This window comes from Balaenoptera acutorostrata, chromosome 10 (genome assembly GCF_949987535.1).
Source record: "Balaenoptera acutorostrata chromosome 10, mBalAcu1.1, whole genome shotgun sequence".
Lineage (NCBI taxonomy): Eukaryota > Metazoa > Chordata > Mammalia > Artiodactyla > Balaenopteridae > Balaenoptera > Balaenoptera acutorostrata.
Genome location: NC_080073.1, coordinates 63112097 through 63129095, shown reverse-complemented (window position 1 = coordinate 63129095; position 16999 = coordinate 63112097). Strand labels below are relative to the sequence as shown.

At 38.2% G+C, this 16999-nt stretch overlaps 1 protein-coding gene across 1 annotated transcript in view; it reads right to left on the bottom strand.

Annotated features, from left to right (window-relative positions):
• LOC103018155 (dystonin) overlaps nucleotides 1–16999 on the bottom strand; it is a 489012-nt gene that overhangs the window by 157759 nt on the left and 314254 nt on the right. Inside the window, 16 exon segments of the mRNA XM_057554087.1 lie at nucleotides 2231–2329; nucleotides 2849–2956; nucleotides 3661–3744; nucleotides 4590–4752; nucleotides 5909–6102; nucleotides 6919–7057; nucleotides 8313–8491; nucleotides 9400–9557; nucleotides 10491–10674; nucleotides 11145–11271; nucleotides 11478–11632; nucleotides 11822–11974; nucleotides 12942–13067; nucleotides 13909–14004; nucleotides 16642–16746; nucleotides 16836–16997. Of these exon segments, the coding sequence (XP_057410070.1) occupies nucleotides 2231–2329; nucleotides 2849–2956; nucleotides 3661–3744; nucleotides 4590–4752; nucleotides 5909–6102; nucleotides 6919–7057; nucleotides 8313–8491; nucleotides 9400–9557; nucleotides 10491–10674; nucleotides 11145–11271; nucleotides 11478–11632; nucleotides 11822–11974; nucleotides 12942–13067; nucleotides 13909–14004; nucleotides 16642–16746; nucleotides 16836–16997 (2232 nt within the window).

Sequence of the window (16999 nt, the reverse complement as noted above, 5' to 3'; positions counted from 1 at the left end):
TTCTATTTTCTTTATTTTCTTATCAGGGTCAACTCTCAGGGATACTGAAGCATTTTATCTGCTTAGACATTAGGTGTTCAACACGTATTGAGCAGATGATTTCTAAAAGGGTCTTTCTAAATTCCTCATCAAACTTTGTTTAAAACTTAGCTGTTGCTCTGAAGTTTTGAGTCCCTCCCTTTTTTTCTTGGTCATGTTCTAAGGTTTAAAAAAATGAAAATTCTCTCAGAAAAAAATGTCTGTTGTTAAACTCTCAGTGTTTTGGAGTCATTTTAGTGACTGATAATAATCTCATGTTGCCTGGATAACTCTGAATTTTTTTAGCAACTATTAGAAAAATTACTAGAAACTATTTAGTCCTATTGCTGATTTGCTTTCTTATATATCTCAAAATTATTCAAATAAAAATAACTTCAAGTTTTATCTAAATGTTCCCCAAGGAGACATGCTGTCCTTTAATCTCAGCAATTAACATTTAATATACTTTGCGATCAACAAAGACTAGAGAAATATCTTTATCCATCTATCTATTACAGATACTCTACTAATATTTCTGTAACTAATTTGGTATTATCTTTGAAATTAACTTGAATCCCTCTTTGATTTCATGTTTATCATGGAAAATTCTGCTCTCTGACCAAGATCTCTCATGTGAGTCTTTACAGACCCAGTTTCAGAAACACTACTCTTTGGAATTGAAAACTGAGCTATGTATCTTTTATAAGATATTCCATTATTAATATCCTTAAGTGGTGAATTTTTAACAAGGAATTTTAAAATCTATTTTAAATTATAATAATCTTTGCATGGTCTTCCATAAGCTACATTGTTTTGACTTTAAATTCAACATAATCTTTTATATTTCAAAGGACGACAAGCATAATTTTGGATATATTTCAGGCTTTTTGAAATATCTTTTGGTTCTATCAACTTCTACTATTCTACTTCATCAGATACATTGAGCAAATTGGCTCATATATGTGCAGACATACACTGTAAGAAAGGGAAGGGCTTAAATTATTTATATTACATTTAACTACAAAATACACAATTTAAAAGATCTGTGTACCATTTTAAATGGAATCATATCTCTTAAAAACTAAGAATGTAAAAAAATTATGGACTTTCCTTCATAGATGAGAAGTGTATGCCAATTATCTGAATGTGAAAATATTCTGGTTCTCCTTTCTAAACCCAAAGGAAGTTAGTTATAAAGTCTTGCAAGTAGCCATGTTAGTGATTTAGTTGCCGAAAACTATTAACTCTGAACAGACAAAAGTAGTTTACAAAAGCGGTCATAATTTTAGAAACTAAGAAAGCAACATCTGTTAGACATTTACTACCATTTTGGTTCTCTCATTATATGAATGGAGTTATAATAAGTACAGTCACCTACAGAATTTCAACAACGTTCTAATTTAAATGGCTAATGCCCCACAATTTACTTACTACAGCATTTGGTTTACTATTTTTGTCTGTTCTGAGGTTAGGAACAGAAAGCATATCAAGATAATAGAGCAGAGCATACTTTCAAAATTAGATACAATAGCCTTTTATGAAAATATATTTCCATAAATAACTCCTTATTCTTTCTGTTTCTGAATATATTTTAAATGCATAATCAAAGGCACTGAAGTTCTCCAAATTAGAATGGTACTTAGTCTTTTTAACATACACCATATCTTTTTGGCAAAGTTAAAAACAAAAACAAAATAAAACCCCCCACAATTCTTAAAAAGTACTACCATTTTGTATAAACACCTGTTACTTCTAACTTAATGGCTTTCATGTTTTAAATCCTTGAAGATGTAAATTAATTTAAAATGCATAAAACAAATGTGTTTATGTAATATTTCTGCAGATATCGTAACAGTAGTAACTATACTTCAAAGAACAATACTTCTCAACTGTGAGAAAACCGAAAAACATTCTGCTAAACTGCCAACATTCCATAATTTAAATAGAACCACTTAACGACATTAATGCTCTCATACTAGAGCCCTAGAGTAAAAATAAAAAATTTTTTTTCCAAAAAGGTTGTTCCTTTTTTTCTCGTAATGTTTTTCAGTTCGAGAGAGTCTTAATAACAAACCAAAAAATCCTAGGCCTCTACTGTTTTTCACTGTAATTTTATAATTAATCACTTATACATCAGCTCTCAACCATGTGAGTTTATCATGAAACCGTCTCGTGGCTCCTTTTCAGTAACCTGTCCATGGTTAATGGTTACCTCCTCCTCCTCCAGACGCTTCAATGAGTCCCCAGCAAATTTAATATATTGTGTCATGAGGGTGACCAGAGCCGTATACCGGGTCCTCAGGTCCATGAACTGCAAGTAAGGAAAAATAAAAATAAAAACAGAATCTCCAGTTGCCCTAAATGAGCTGAATGAACACTGAGTAATAATTAAAATATTAACTAGTCTTTGGGACAGGGAAGTTCACGACTCCCCAGCAATGATAACCGAGTAGGAATGAGATTACTGCTGTGCAAACCACAATGTTGACAGTCCTCTTCTAAATTTAATCATGATGCACATTTATTATTCTCTGCAATTCATTTATATTGAATGAAGATTTTCAAAGGTTTTTTAAAACCCTTAATAAGATGCATTGTTATAGGTAGAGAGCATCTGTTTGGGATGATGGAATGTTCTGGAAATGGATTGTGTTCAAGGTTGTACAACATTACGAATGTACTGAACGCCACTGAATTGTATGCTTAAAAATGGCTAAAATGGTGAATTTTCTATTATGGACATTTTACCACAATACAAATGTATAAAAGTAAAATTGCTAAAGTGTTGCTTCTCTCTTTCACACCCTCCCCATCTCTGGATGGGTATCACCTCTTGAATGACGAGGTCTGCCGAGCTCTGCATTCTCCGGCGTTTCACTGGAGACTTTTGTTGTGAATCCACCATAGCCCGGTAGGTCATCGTTTGTAATTCGTAGTCCTGTATAAAGGAAATGGTAAGATTAATTAAAGCAAAGCACTAACCCTTCATTCTATAGTGATTTGATGCAGAGAAAGGGCACCTACTTTCACTGAATAAGTCAAGAGAATATTGCAAAACTACATTTTTAAGAATCAATCCAATCCTGACATGTTTCCAAGGTGGTAATAAAAATCAGAAACATTTAGGGTGGCCAGGAAAGTTCCTAAGTCTCTTTAGGAGTCCATGGAGACATTCAGGAACAGTGTGCCAGTTATTTTCAGCCTCCCTCTCCTCTAGTTAGGAAATGGGACTGCAGATCCGGATGGGTGAAGCTGAGGTGTGGTGGGCGACTTAGAGCACAAGGTAGACGTTCTTCCATGGAATATTCCAGCAATACTTTCATGGAACACTCCAGCAAGGAGGGGAGGGGGGAAGCAAAGTGGTAAGAGGCGGATTACAGAGCTACATTTTATTCTGGTGCACATGGGGGTGTGGCCAGGCTGTGCACGTGTGTGACACAGAGAGAGAATGAAAGACACAGGGGTTGTCACGTGACTCACACTTTCATAAAGAATTAACAGATAAGTGACAAAGAGTGAAGAGTCTCTGTTTCACTTTTTAACACAGATTGAATGACCTGCAAAGGCTTTAAAAGTGCACCATAGAAGCACCTCCCTGAATATCTGAACATGAAATCTGAGGCAAGGAACTGGTCTTCTCACCTTCACCGCAGTGGAGTACTGTTCTGCGTATTTCTGACACTCATCCATTTTGCTCTGTTTCATTTCTATTTCAGACACCAGCATCTATAAACACACACAGGTTAGGAGAAAAAGGACAAGGAACCCTATGCTATCCAACAACTTGAGATCTCAGACACTAAGAAATATCTACATCACTTCAGACTACAGCTCTCTACCCCACTGCACTTTTTTTTTAAATTGTAGCCTTTATTTATTTATTTATTTATTTATTTGGCTGCACCACATGGCTTGTGGGATCTTAGTTTCCCAACCAGGGATTGAACCTGTGCCCTCGGCAGTGAAAGCACCAAGTCCTAACCACTGGATTGCCAGGGAATTCCCTCTACCCCACTGCACTTAATGTCATCTGCCTCATGGGTAAAGTCCAACCTTTCAAGATTAAGCCACTATGTGACACCCCCTCATGGGGCTTCCAAAGCAGAAATTACTAAACTCCATGGGAATTATCCACAAGTAGACTTGAAACCCTTAGCCCCCACCTAATCCTGATCTAAAGAGAGCTAGAAATTACTGGCCCCTCAAGATGGAACAAAAATCTCAAAGCATTTAACTCTTGGTCACATGTGGCTGCTTAATTTTCTATGACTAACCGTTTTTTTTTTAATTTAGGATCCCACGAAACTATTGCAGCCAGCAAAGTACCAAAGAGATTTCCATACCTACAATTAAATGATCATTAGAAACTTGAACTGTCCCAACATGCAACTTTCTTAAATCAAAATAAGGGATGGATGTAGGTTTGAGTGCAAATTTTTAACATTTGTGATTTATTCCCTGCCTTCCTTGAAATAGTTGCTGACTTATCGTACTAACAAGAGAAAGGAAGGTCAAGGTCTGAGTGACCAAATGCAGACAAAACCCTAGCACAAGGAACTGTGTTTACACACCTTCTGTTGATTCAATTGTGTGGCTAGGGTTTTACTGTTTTCAGGCTGGTTTTCCTGAATCTTTCTCTGAGTAGTTTCAACTTGCTGGATCCAGTCATCTAAAGGGTGATAGGTATCTCTGTAGTACTTCAGCGACTTCCCAATGCCTTCCAAGTCCCGTAACCTAAGAGGTTAACACAGGAATAGTCACGGTTTCCAAGATGACCAATAGGAAGGTGGAAGGTATAGAAAAAAAGGGACGGACAAAGTATTACTGTCCTAAGAAGCACTAAGCACAACAACAGGGGTGTGTCGAGAATTCAAGGCCACAGCATCCCAGGCCCATCTCCAAGGGCACCTACACTGCCTTGGGTTGAATACAAATTCTTTTTCTCCAGGACTTGCGCAATTTATCGGTACTGATTATTCTAGGGACAAGCCCGAGAGACTGAAGCTAAAAAGCAGGAAAACTGGAAAGTTAACCATAATAATTATCAATCAGCAAGTCTTGAAGACCCAAAGTTTGCAGCAATGGCAGTTCACTTCTGAAAAAATGACATGGTAGCAATGAATGGTTCAACATGGACTCAGAGGGTACTTTCTAGGAGCTGTGATTAAACATGCCAGTTTCTATGATTTTAAAACCACTACATTAAACCTACAGATCATGTATTTTAGAGATTAAATACTATATATTTAAACATAATTTATTTCTCACAAATGGCACTACATCATAAAAGCATTTTAGTTGCATTAATAAAAACATAAAAAATGAATGAGAAGGAACACTATTCCATTTCTTTTAAGATGAGCCCCCAAAATCATCCCATTTCTTTTCACTTTTTTATTTCAGTCAGTGGGCAAATGATTTTGACTTTCTTGTATCTTCGATTAAAATGAGCATTAGGACATTTCAGTTTCTTTAAACTTCCTGTCTAGTATAGATGCTACATCCGGCCCTAGGAAATGTATGACCCACCCTCCTCTTACTAAGTCATGGTTATTTTGATATTATCAGTGGTAATAATTAGAGAACTACATTGTTTTTTCCTTCAGAAAAGGCAAGTAGATTAACTATATAAATGCCAGAGTACATCAACAGTTGTAATAACACAGAACCGAAAAATAACTTACTTGGAAGTTAAATATCTTACTAAAGGCCACCCTATAAAAAAGAAATGTAATTGGACAGAGCTCTTGCAATTAACACAATTAACTACATATGGAAATTAACTCTATGGAATGAATTACATAGGGAAGTAAAAAGCCTAATACATTTAGACTTTACCCAGAATACAGAGATTAAATCTGAGCTAAAACTGAATGAAAAGGGTACTAACCTGTTGTCAATCTGAGCATGAACATTCTGCCACCTCTCAACCAACTGATCTGCTTTTTCTTTGTGCCAGTCAAAGTCAAGGTCACGTTCTTTGTAGGTTTTAAACATCTCATCACTGATGGTCTTTGCTCTCTGTAGCTCATCCTCCAGTGCATGGAAGACCTCTCTCTTTTCATCCACTTCAGATCTCCATTGCTAAAATACATCAATTTATAAAGTTACAAAAACGTATCAACCGCTCATTGTGTAAACACATTATTCACCTAACTTTACAATTCATTTACAAATGACTGCTATAAAATCAGACAACGGAAAGAATATCTTTCATACACAAAATATTACATTAGCTTGAACCTTATACAATTGCCAATATTTGACTGTACTTTGACCTAAAAAAACCAAGTTTTATAGAGTTCAGTCTAACAAAATTTGCATATCAATAAAATAAAATATATTTCATAATCAAGTCTGCTACCTCAGTAAGTCTTTTTCATTGGTTGTTTTTTAAATATCTACTGATCTCAAATGAACACATGCATTAAAAAATCACTGAGAAAACTTTTCACAATTGTTTTACAATATCTTTACTCAGGGCTTTATAAATGGAAGAAGAGAAGCAGACGAGTATAACTATCAGCCTTTTTCCTTCTTAGATTAACTACTCTACTCACCTCCTTGATTTCTTAAAATAATTGCCTCTTTCCACAAGAGAATCTATTACCAATAATTTACTTTTTAGCTTCAACTCCTCTTGCTGCCAACATGAACGGACTATAAAAACCTACCGTCAAAAAGATCCAAACTTCAAATGAAAAGAACTCACCTCAAACTAAAAATGAATGAACACACTTATTTACAATAAGCCAGGTACTACAAAGACAGGACATGGAATGGACAGAAATGTATTCAAGTTCAGATATTTAATGCTTGATGTCTGAAGACCTGGGCCAAGTGCTAGAGAAATACTTTTAAAGGATAATCTTAAAAAATAGCTAGCAGTGAAACGTATACCTTTAAAGTGCTCATTAGATTCTCAATGTTATTCTTGTCAGCTGTAACTGCTTCCTCTTCACACAGTTTAGTTTCATAGAATTTTACAAGGGCTTCTGCAGCGTGAGTGTTTTTTAACACCAAGTTGACAACTTTCAACCTGAAAAAGAGAATTAAACAACACCCTCTTTTGGTAAGCGTTTATTTTCCCGCAATACAGTCCCAAAGCACCATGAGGGTGCATGATGTAGCATGTTCTTCATCCCGAGACACTGACACTTTTATTACAAGATTAACATCCCACTAAGTCAGACAGAGAAAGACAAATGCCATATGATATCACCTATATGTGGAATCTAAAATATGACACAAATGAACTTATCTACGAAACAGAACCAGACTCACAAACATAGAGATCAGAGTTGTGATTGCCAAGGGGGAGGGGGTTAGGGGAGGGATGGAGTGGGAGTTTGGGGTTAGCAGATGCAAACTGTTATATAGTGAATGGATAAACAACAAGATCCTACTGTAGAGCACAGGGAACTACATTCAATATCCTGGGATAAACCACAATGGAAAAGAATATGAAAAAGAATGTATATATGTGTATAACTGAATCACTTTGCTGTAGCAGTGACTCGGCAGTAAATAACAGTAAATAACACAACACTGTAAATCAACTATACTTCAATACAATTTTTAAAAAAGAATTAACATCCCACTAACTGTCTTCTAACAGAACCCATGCCCTGCCCCCACAGTGGTCTTCAGCAGGAGATTCCAACAGCAGAGGGGCTTCTTTCAAACCTAATTTAGACCAAGCCTGGGAGGAAAGTCCTATAGGCCACAACAGCTGAGCTACCAAAACTATAGGCAACATGTGGGAAGATCATTAATGCTCTCGTCTCTAAAGCTCAGATTCCCTTTCAGCATGAAGATGCATCATAAGTCCATAGAAATATTTAATATATTTGTTATTAAGAAAAAAAATTTTGTATTCGTAAAAATGAACATTTTTGGGGCTTCCCTGGTGGTGCAGTGGTTGAGAATGCGCCTGTCAATGCAGGGGACACGGGTTCGAGCCCTGGTCTGGGAGGATCCCACATGCCGCGGAGCAACTGGGCCCGTGAGCCACAACTACTGAGCCTGCGCGTCTGGAGCCTGTGCTCCACAGCAAGAGAGGCCGCGACAGTAAGAGGCCCGCGCACCGCGATGAAGAGTGGCCCCCGCTCGCGGCAACTAGAGAAAGCCCTCGCGCAGAAACGAAGACCCAACACAGCCAAAAATAAATAAATTAATTAATTAATTAAAGAAAAAAAAAAAAAAGAACATTTTTGGCTAAACAGCCTATATATATAAGTGGCACTTTTATGAAGCCAGTTTAGATGATTTCTGTTAAGGCAGTGGTTCCATACTTCTCTATGTAGGTGGAGGACATGGAATAGACGTGGTTCATGCTCTGGACGACCACGCTGAGCTCGGATCGCAAGGTGGGAGCCGTGGAAGAGGCGGCTGCTTGACTGAAAAAGTCGTCGCATTTACTCGTGATTGTGGCCAAATCGCCTTTAAGTCGCTCCAGCTCTTTCTTTAGTTTCTACACAACAGAGAACAAACAAGGATTAGGCTATCACTCCAGATGGGGTCTCTTTCTTCAAACACTTTAAAAATACACATTTCCCATTATGACCCTTGACTTAAACATGTACGTATTCTTTTTTCTTAATTGAAGTGTAGTTGATTTACAATGTTGTGTTCATTTCTGCTGTACAGCAAAGTGATTCAGTTAAACACATACATACATTTTGTTCATATTCTTTTCCATCACGGTTTATCACAGGATATTGAATATAATTCCCCGTGCTATACAGTAGGACCTTGTTGTTTATCCATTCTATATGTAATAGTTTGCATCTGCTAATCCCAAACTCCCAGTACTTCCCTCCCCCACCCCCCTCCCCTTTGGCAACCACAAGTCTGTTCTCTATGTCTGTGAGTCTGGTTCTGTTTTATAGATAAGTTCATTTGTGTCGTATTTTAGATTCCACATATAAGTGATAACATACGGTATTTGTCTTTTTCTGACTTACGTCACTTAGTATGATCATCTCTACTTGCAAAACATTTACATACTCTTTACTTTTTCTTTATCAAAGAAATGAAGCCAAAGCAGTCAAGTTTCATAATCAATCATTCCCTCACTGTCCACCTCCTCGGGCACAAACATCTAATTCAGTGCTTGTGCGTCGAGCAGGTGAGAAACTGTGAGAAGCCCTCGCAGCCTCCACATAAATGGGTGAGAAAGTACGTGTTCCTGTGTTTACCCAAGTGAGAGGCGGAACTGAATTACAGAAGCCTCGGCTGCCATCAGCGGTAAGTACATAGGCAGACCTCACCAAGTGACCCCTGGCAAAGGGAGCGTGTGAGAGGTCGCAGAGCCGACAGTAAAGGTCATTAAGACGGTAATCTGTGCTAATCTTGTCCCCACGCGCTTCTCAGACTCACCTCCTGCTCTGAGATTCTGAACACGCTTTCGTGAAGGTCGTCTCTCTCCAGGGGGGTGCGGATCTGTCTGATTAGACGGTCTTCACAGCTCTCAAGCCGAAGCCTGAGGTTTCGGACTTCAGAGATGTAGAGATTATAAGCTGATTCCTCTTGCTCCTCTGTGAAAATAAATGCAATGTTTAGAAAATACCTCATTTTCTATCTTTTGAGTGTTCTCGTTCATGATTTAATATGGCAGTTTTACTACTACTGAAACACAGCTAGTCAAACTAATGTTACCGGTTATCACCACAAACCCACCCCAAGGATATAAACCTTGAAATCGTGGACATTACAATTTACGAAGATTTAATAAAACTTCCCCAATGCCACTTAAAGTACCAATATCTGATTTATGATGTCTAAGGAAAGTAATATATTGCTCTGTTTTGTGTTCACAAAAATGTGAATTATATTAGTAGCAGATTAGTAATAAAAACTAAATTAAAATCCTTTAAAATGAAAGGTAAAGATTATGTTAATGTTTAAAAATTTTTTAAATAGAGTATTACTACTAAGTTTTTTTGGTCTCTAAGTTATATCAAGTGTTTGGAATAAAATTAATATTTAACAAAAGTTAACAAGACAAAATCTTTTCCTTCAACCCCTGTATAAAATTCAGGTTTGGTTATAGGAAATCTCTGCCCTTTGCTCTCAGTTTTGCTGTGAATCTAAAACTGCTCTAAGAAAAAGTCTTTAAAAAATCCAAGTTTGCTATACGGAAAAATAATTGAAACTTTTCTGAAACTAAAAGATCATCATTCTGAACATTACACTGCAAAATAGTGAAAATGTTTAACAGTAGATACACTAAGAATTCATTGTCATACGACTTGGTTGACATCTTTTTATTAATTCATCATTTGGAAATAACTGAGTCCCTCCTTGAATCTTCCTACCTCAAACATGCATTTAATATTCCAATAATTATCTCTACCTATTACAGGTGGAGTGACAAAAATATACCTAAGATTGAGATTCCCACTGATAGCAGAAAATAGCCTGGACTAAACACCCATGGGGGAAAAAAGGCAAGGATTTCCATGCTTTACCTCTTTCTGCAGATTTAAGAAGTTCTTGATAATACTGCTTACACACATTAACCTCCTTTTCCAGTTGTGTTATATCTGAACCTGAAAATATTTGGGATTCCTGGCTATCTTCGAGAAAATCTTCAAAACGAGACTGTAGATTACTCAGAACTTGCTGATGTTCACCAGGTAACATTGTCTTTATCTAAAGAAGACCAGTGATTCATTATAGTACTAAGAGTAAAATTTCAAAAGGACAGATCTCAAGTGGGTCTCATGGGACATGAGTTTATGTTAATAGTCATAAATAGAAAACCACTGGAAATTAATTTCTTCTTCATTTACAATCTTAGGTTTTAAAAGATGAGAAAAAACAAGACTATAAAATTTAATAAATGAAATCAAACTACACCCATCTCTATATGCCCAAACACTATACTGTGTCTCCCAATGAAAATGTAAGTCCTGAATGAAGTATGGGATTTCCAGATTCCCCAGTTCTTAGAAAATGCCTCGTATACAGCAGGCATAGGACAGATATTCATTGAATGAATGACTGTTATCATGGATCTGCTTGACTCCATCTTACCCCAGAGAAAATACGAAACCCACCCCTCATGACAAGGGGCCCCACATCTTTGGACAGGTTAGGTGGATGTGTAGATTTATACTTACTGAAGCCACATTGCTAGCTCGGATTCTGTCAATTTCATTGATGAGATAGTGCCAGGAGACCACACTCTTCATGTTTATGTGAGACTCATGCCAAAGAGTCAGGACATTCTGATACTGCTGCTCGATTCTGAAATATATGAAAGAAAACTCAGATTCAGCCTTTCCACTCCCTCTGAACACATGCCACAATTTTTCTTTGTGTTTGTGACATATACTAGGTTTCCTAGTTCTAGGTCCTCCTGATCCTATGAGCCTTGTCAAAGCACTGACTGTTCTTTTAACCTTCAGAGAGTTCCACAGCCAGGCCTCCATCTGGAGCTAGTGCGCACAAACCTGTTTGCAAAGTCGACCGCCTCTTTATTTGGAGGAGGGACACTGAAGCACACAGATGGGACCATGGCTTCATTCCCGGTGGGGCTGATGACCTTCCACTTAGCACGATGAGAGTTGTTCGCCAAAATACATTCATCATCTTTGAAGATGGTTATCTGGTTTTAAAAGAAGGACAGAATAACAAGATGAGGTCACTGTGGTACTCATCTTTTTCCACATCCAATCTTGGGATTTTTTTTTGTATTTTTGAGGTGGAAAACTTTACCACTAATGAGCAATATGACCTCATTTTTTAACTATATGAATAATGTCAGAACCTGGTCTGTTTCTAGGAGTTAAAGTACCTCAATTTGTCTGTAGTCACAGATGGCTTTGATCGGAATAGAAGTTTTGAGTGGACAGTCAGGATTTCTTGGCTTCAGCTGAATGATTGTTTTTGCTCTCCCCATCAGGCTTGCGACTGTGCTTTTATACTGCAAAAGCTCTTCTTTCTCTTCCTAGGGAATAAATCAGATGGATTTTAAAAGTAAAAAACGTGTGCACTCTGTTCTTTTAGGGCTTTGCCTAAACGAACTTCACCAGAAGAATCTTCCCTGACCACCTGGTCTAAACGTTCAATCCCTCCCCACCCCCGCTGGCACCTCTCTTGCCTTGTTTTGTTTGGTTGTTTCTTTCCTCCTTCGCATTTACCATTATCTAACATACTACGTATATTTTACTAATTTATCATGTTTATTGAGCCCCATCCCCAGCATATAAGCAGGATTCTTGTCTGTTTTGTTCACTGTTCTATCTCCAGCACCTAAAATAGTGTCTGGGATACAGAAATGCTAACAAGTATTTATGGAATGAAGGACTAAACACAGATACACACAACACAGTGAAAGCATTTTAAAATATTGAGGCAATCACATGACAAACACTTTTGTTGTATTTGTTACCAAAAAACACTAAAACTGAATGTTTAAATGCTTGATTGAGGCAGAAATATCAAGAGTACCAATAGGGGCTTCCCTGGTGGCGCAGTGGTTGAGAATCTGCCTGCTAATGCAGGGGACACGGGTTCGAGCCCTGGTCTGGGAAGATCCCACATGCCACGGAGCAGCTGGGCCCGTGAGCCACAATTGCTGAGCCTGCGCGTCTGGAGCCTGTGCCCCGTGACGGGAGGGGCCGCGATAGAGAAAGGCCCGCGCACCGCGATGAAGAGCGGTCCCCGCACCGCGATGAAGAGTGGCCCCCGCTTGCCGCAACTGGAGAAAGCCCTCGCACGAACCGAAGACCCAACACAGCCAAAAAATAAATAAATAAATAAATAAATAAATAAATAAGAAAATCCTTTAAAAAAAAAAAAAAAAAAAGAGTACCAATAAAACATGAAGTTCTGCACATAGAAAATATAATAAAGCACTAATCTAGTCCTCACTATACATCACTGATGAAACTTCCAGGTTTTCCTGTTCGTACCATTGATTCCTGAACAAGGTCCTCCAGCTTGTGAATGCTGCTGGACCTGTCACAGCTGTACTTCCGCTGAATGGCGTCTTTTAGATTCCTCAAGTAATCCGTGGCTTCTTTGGCATCACTGAAAAACTAAGGAAAGATGAAAACTGGCAGTTAAAGTGTATGCAATGTCAGCAAAGCCCAGAGTTGTCAGGTTCGAGTACCAGAGCCCTGTGTGGACCCCTCCTACATGGGAACAGAATAAGATCACAAGACAACTTAGCCAAAATCATTCCTTTAACCAAACACCAATTCTTGAACTTGGATGACGATGAATGAATTCTAACTGTCCATCCAAAGTTTATGTCTATAGAGATCAGACTGGTGGCTGCCAAGGGGGAGGGAAGGTGGGGGAGGGATGGATGGATTGCGAGTTTAGGATTAGAAGATGCAAACCAGTATATATAGGATGGATAAACAACAAGGTCCTACTGTATAGCACAGGAAACTATATCCAATATCCTGTGATAAACCAAAATGGAAAAGAATATGAAAAATAATATATACATATATATATATATAACAAATTTTCTCTATATACTGTGGTTTTGGCTCAATATTATTTTGACTGAACTTCTATTTCACTTTAGGGTCCAAACAGCTGTTAATCGGGGGTGAAATTCCAAGAATATTTTAAAACTTCTGAAGAATAGAAAGCTCTCTGTAATGAAACAGTTCCTTAATAAGAGAAGCATGGACAAAATTAAGATTTTCTGACATTTTAAGCAGTTTTTAAAGTATTTCTTCCTTACTAGAATGCTTCCATTTATCCTGAAGAACATATATCCCTATATCCTACAAAGAAAACATTTTGGTTTCTTTCCCCTGAACACTACATACGTGCATCTTAACAGTACATAATGGAACTGTTTTCTGTAACTCAGACAAAATTGCAATACCATCGATCGACGTGGTGATTCTGTCTCCATACCTCGAAATAAGCACTGTTCTCCTTTATGTGCTTCTCTACACACTGGCAGAGCTGCAGGATCCAGCTCCACTGCGTCTGCATCGCCGCTCGGTAGGCCTGACAGGTAAAACATAGCCACTGTTGCCGTGTGGACAGTAACACACACAACTTACTTCTCAAGGATAAAAGACTCTAGTGTCTACATAGATGATGAGAATTCTTTAACAGAGTAAGATTTGAAAAATCGGGGTAGTGAAATGTCCCTCTAAACTACGAGTTCCCAGTTGTACAAAGCCAGCCCTAAAAGTTTAAATGTAAATTTTTCAATGAGTCCAGTCACTTTCTTTCAAATTTTTAGCTTCTTGACATTTTGTTCTTAAAATATATGGAAAAAGCTAGCTCTGGCTGTTTTTCCATGAAAACCTCTTTAATATTAGAAATGGATGCAAGCTATCCCAGCTTTTTAGAAAACCAACCCTCCACCTGCCAACACTTGCCTATATGGCATCTTCAGATATGCCTCCTTCATGACATTTTCCTTCATCTTTCTTTTTTCTGAATTTTTATATTACTGGATCATAAAATACCCCTCTTGACACAAAAATACATGGTCTGTAGTTTTCTCTGTCTTTGCTTCCAAAACTAGCCTGGAAGCTCTTGGCAGGGGTGGGGGTGATTTATTTGTTTGTTTTTACTGGGACTGTTTGGGGAGAGTGGAAAAGGGCATAAGCAATCCCTTATTAGTGTAATTCTGGAATTATATTCAAGATAATACTAGGGGGACTTCCCTGGTGGCACAGTGGTTAAGAATCTGCCTGCCAACGCACGGGACACAGGTTCGAGCCCTGGTCAGGGAAGATCCCACATGCTGCGGAGCAACTAAGCCTGTGTGCCACAACTACTGAGCCTGCGCTCTAGAGCCCACGAGCCACAACTACTGAGCCCACGTGCCACAACTACTGAAGCCCGCGTGCCTGGAGCCCGTGCTCGGCAACAAGAGAAGCCACTGCAATGAGAAGCCCGCGCACTGCAACGAAGAGTAGCCCCCGCTCACCGCAACTAGAGAAAGCCCACATGCAGCAACGAAGACCCAACATGGCCAAAAATTAAAAAAAAGAAAAGATAATACTAGGAATTTTTATTTCATACGTTTTTACTTGAATTTTTATTTACCACTTGGTGTCTCTTTCCTGAGAGCAAAAATACTGTAGAAAAGACACCTACTTACTAGAAAACATGAAACACCCTTTCATATTTAAGGTTCAGTTCACTGGCTTCCAGAAGAGGGCGCCCTTGATGCTCTAATGACTGTCTTATGTAAGCCTGTCCTTCCTCCTGGAAAAAACACTCCTGCTGAGCTCTGTCCAGGCAGCTTTCTGGATGGAATGCATAAGGCAGCACTGGAAATCTGGCAACACATCCTCATCACATTACCTGCTCCCTCCAATTAAGCTACTTTGAGTAAATTGGTTATAAAAGACACATCATGCATGGTCAGATTATTAGTTTCTTTTTCACATAAAATATAAAAGAGTTAATAATTAACTATTATCCATTGCCCACAAGACATTGGATGGGCCCATGGAATCATAAGGATGACTACGGCTTAATTCTATTGTTCCAGAGACTTTCAGTTAGTTAGACTAACAGCTCTACCTAAAAGTAATCAGGTTCACATCCACATTTTCCATTCCCATCAGAATTCTCAACCTACAATCGTATTTCCTAACAGCTTTCATCTCTCTACTCTAAAGAATATCTATCCCACTTTTAGTTGATCATCATATAAAAGTATATCCAGACCCTTCATGATTCTGATTTCCTTTCCCTAGTGCCACCCTACCTTCTATGTCTTTAACATTCCTATGCAGCATTTCCTGGGGATGAAAACCATGTTTTTATATGAAAGAAGGTCACCTATAATATTCCCAAGACCACCAAGTGAGGCCTAGAATTTTATAAATCTTTTGTGTCACGAAGACTTATTTCAGTGGACAAAGACTCTCAGATTCCTTTCTTCAATTGCATGTCCCATTGTAAGCATAGCTTCATTTTTCTTCCTCTGGAAATACACCACATCTGTCCACGTTACATGCTTCTCGCCCTCTTACATCACCCACTGCACATTCAGACAGTCACTAACTCTAACCAGTAGATAGCAGGTCCCAAAATTAAACACACGCCACTCCACGGGCAGCCTGATAAACCCTAGGTCAACCCTCCCCTTCTGGGTCTGAAATGTGTGTGTTACACCCTGGGGACACACCTCACAAAACCAGATCATGAATACAATTAGTAAATTAAATAATAATAACTAGTACTTCTTGAGAACCTACTGTGTACCAAGAACTGAACTAAATAGTAAGAGTACATTCTTCTTCTTCTCACACAATTTCCCCCATTTTAGGTAAGTGAATGGGACTGAGCAAGGTTACGTCCCTGGTGCAGTGTCATATGGTTAGGAAGAAATATCAACCTCAAAGCCTGTCAAGTCAAGGTCCTTCAAAGTTACTGTACTACATCTCTTTGGCCACAGGGGTTGACAAAGTACCTTTATTGGAAGTGATGAGTGGGTGACACACTTCAGCAGAACTGAAGGCAAATCAATATGATCTGTCAGAAACTTTCTTTTTGATTCAGGTTATAATAGAAGTTTGACAGTTTGCATTTTTCAATTTATCAACAATAGAAGAAACTGAAGGGTAATAATCAAATGTCTGTATTCCACTGTGACTATTACACTTTCTGACTTACCTCAATGGTTAATCGGGCTGGGTGATTTTCCAGAAGCAGCTGCTCTGCTATCTCCTGAACTGATTTAATATTTTCTTCCTTTTGATCAAGTTCTCGCATTAATTCCTAATTTAAAGAAACAAGCAAGAACTATATTAGAAAATGATAAAACCTGAAATGCATTTTTAACATCCAGTTACAGAAGTCATACTCACAGCATGGTAATCTTTTTTCCGGGCTATGTTGGTATTTCTTTCACTCCAGTCATAAGCAACTTCCTCCTCTTCTTTTTCATTCAACCAAATAAGCTCATTAGTTGCACGAGTTACAAAATTGTGGAGTGTATCAAGGTGCCGTTCCTGATTCCTGGATGTGTTCT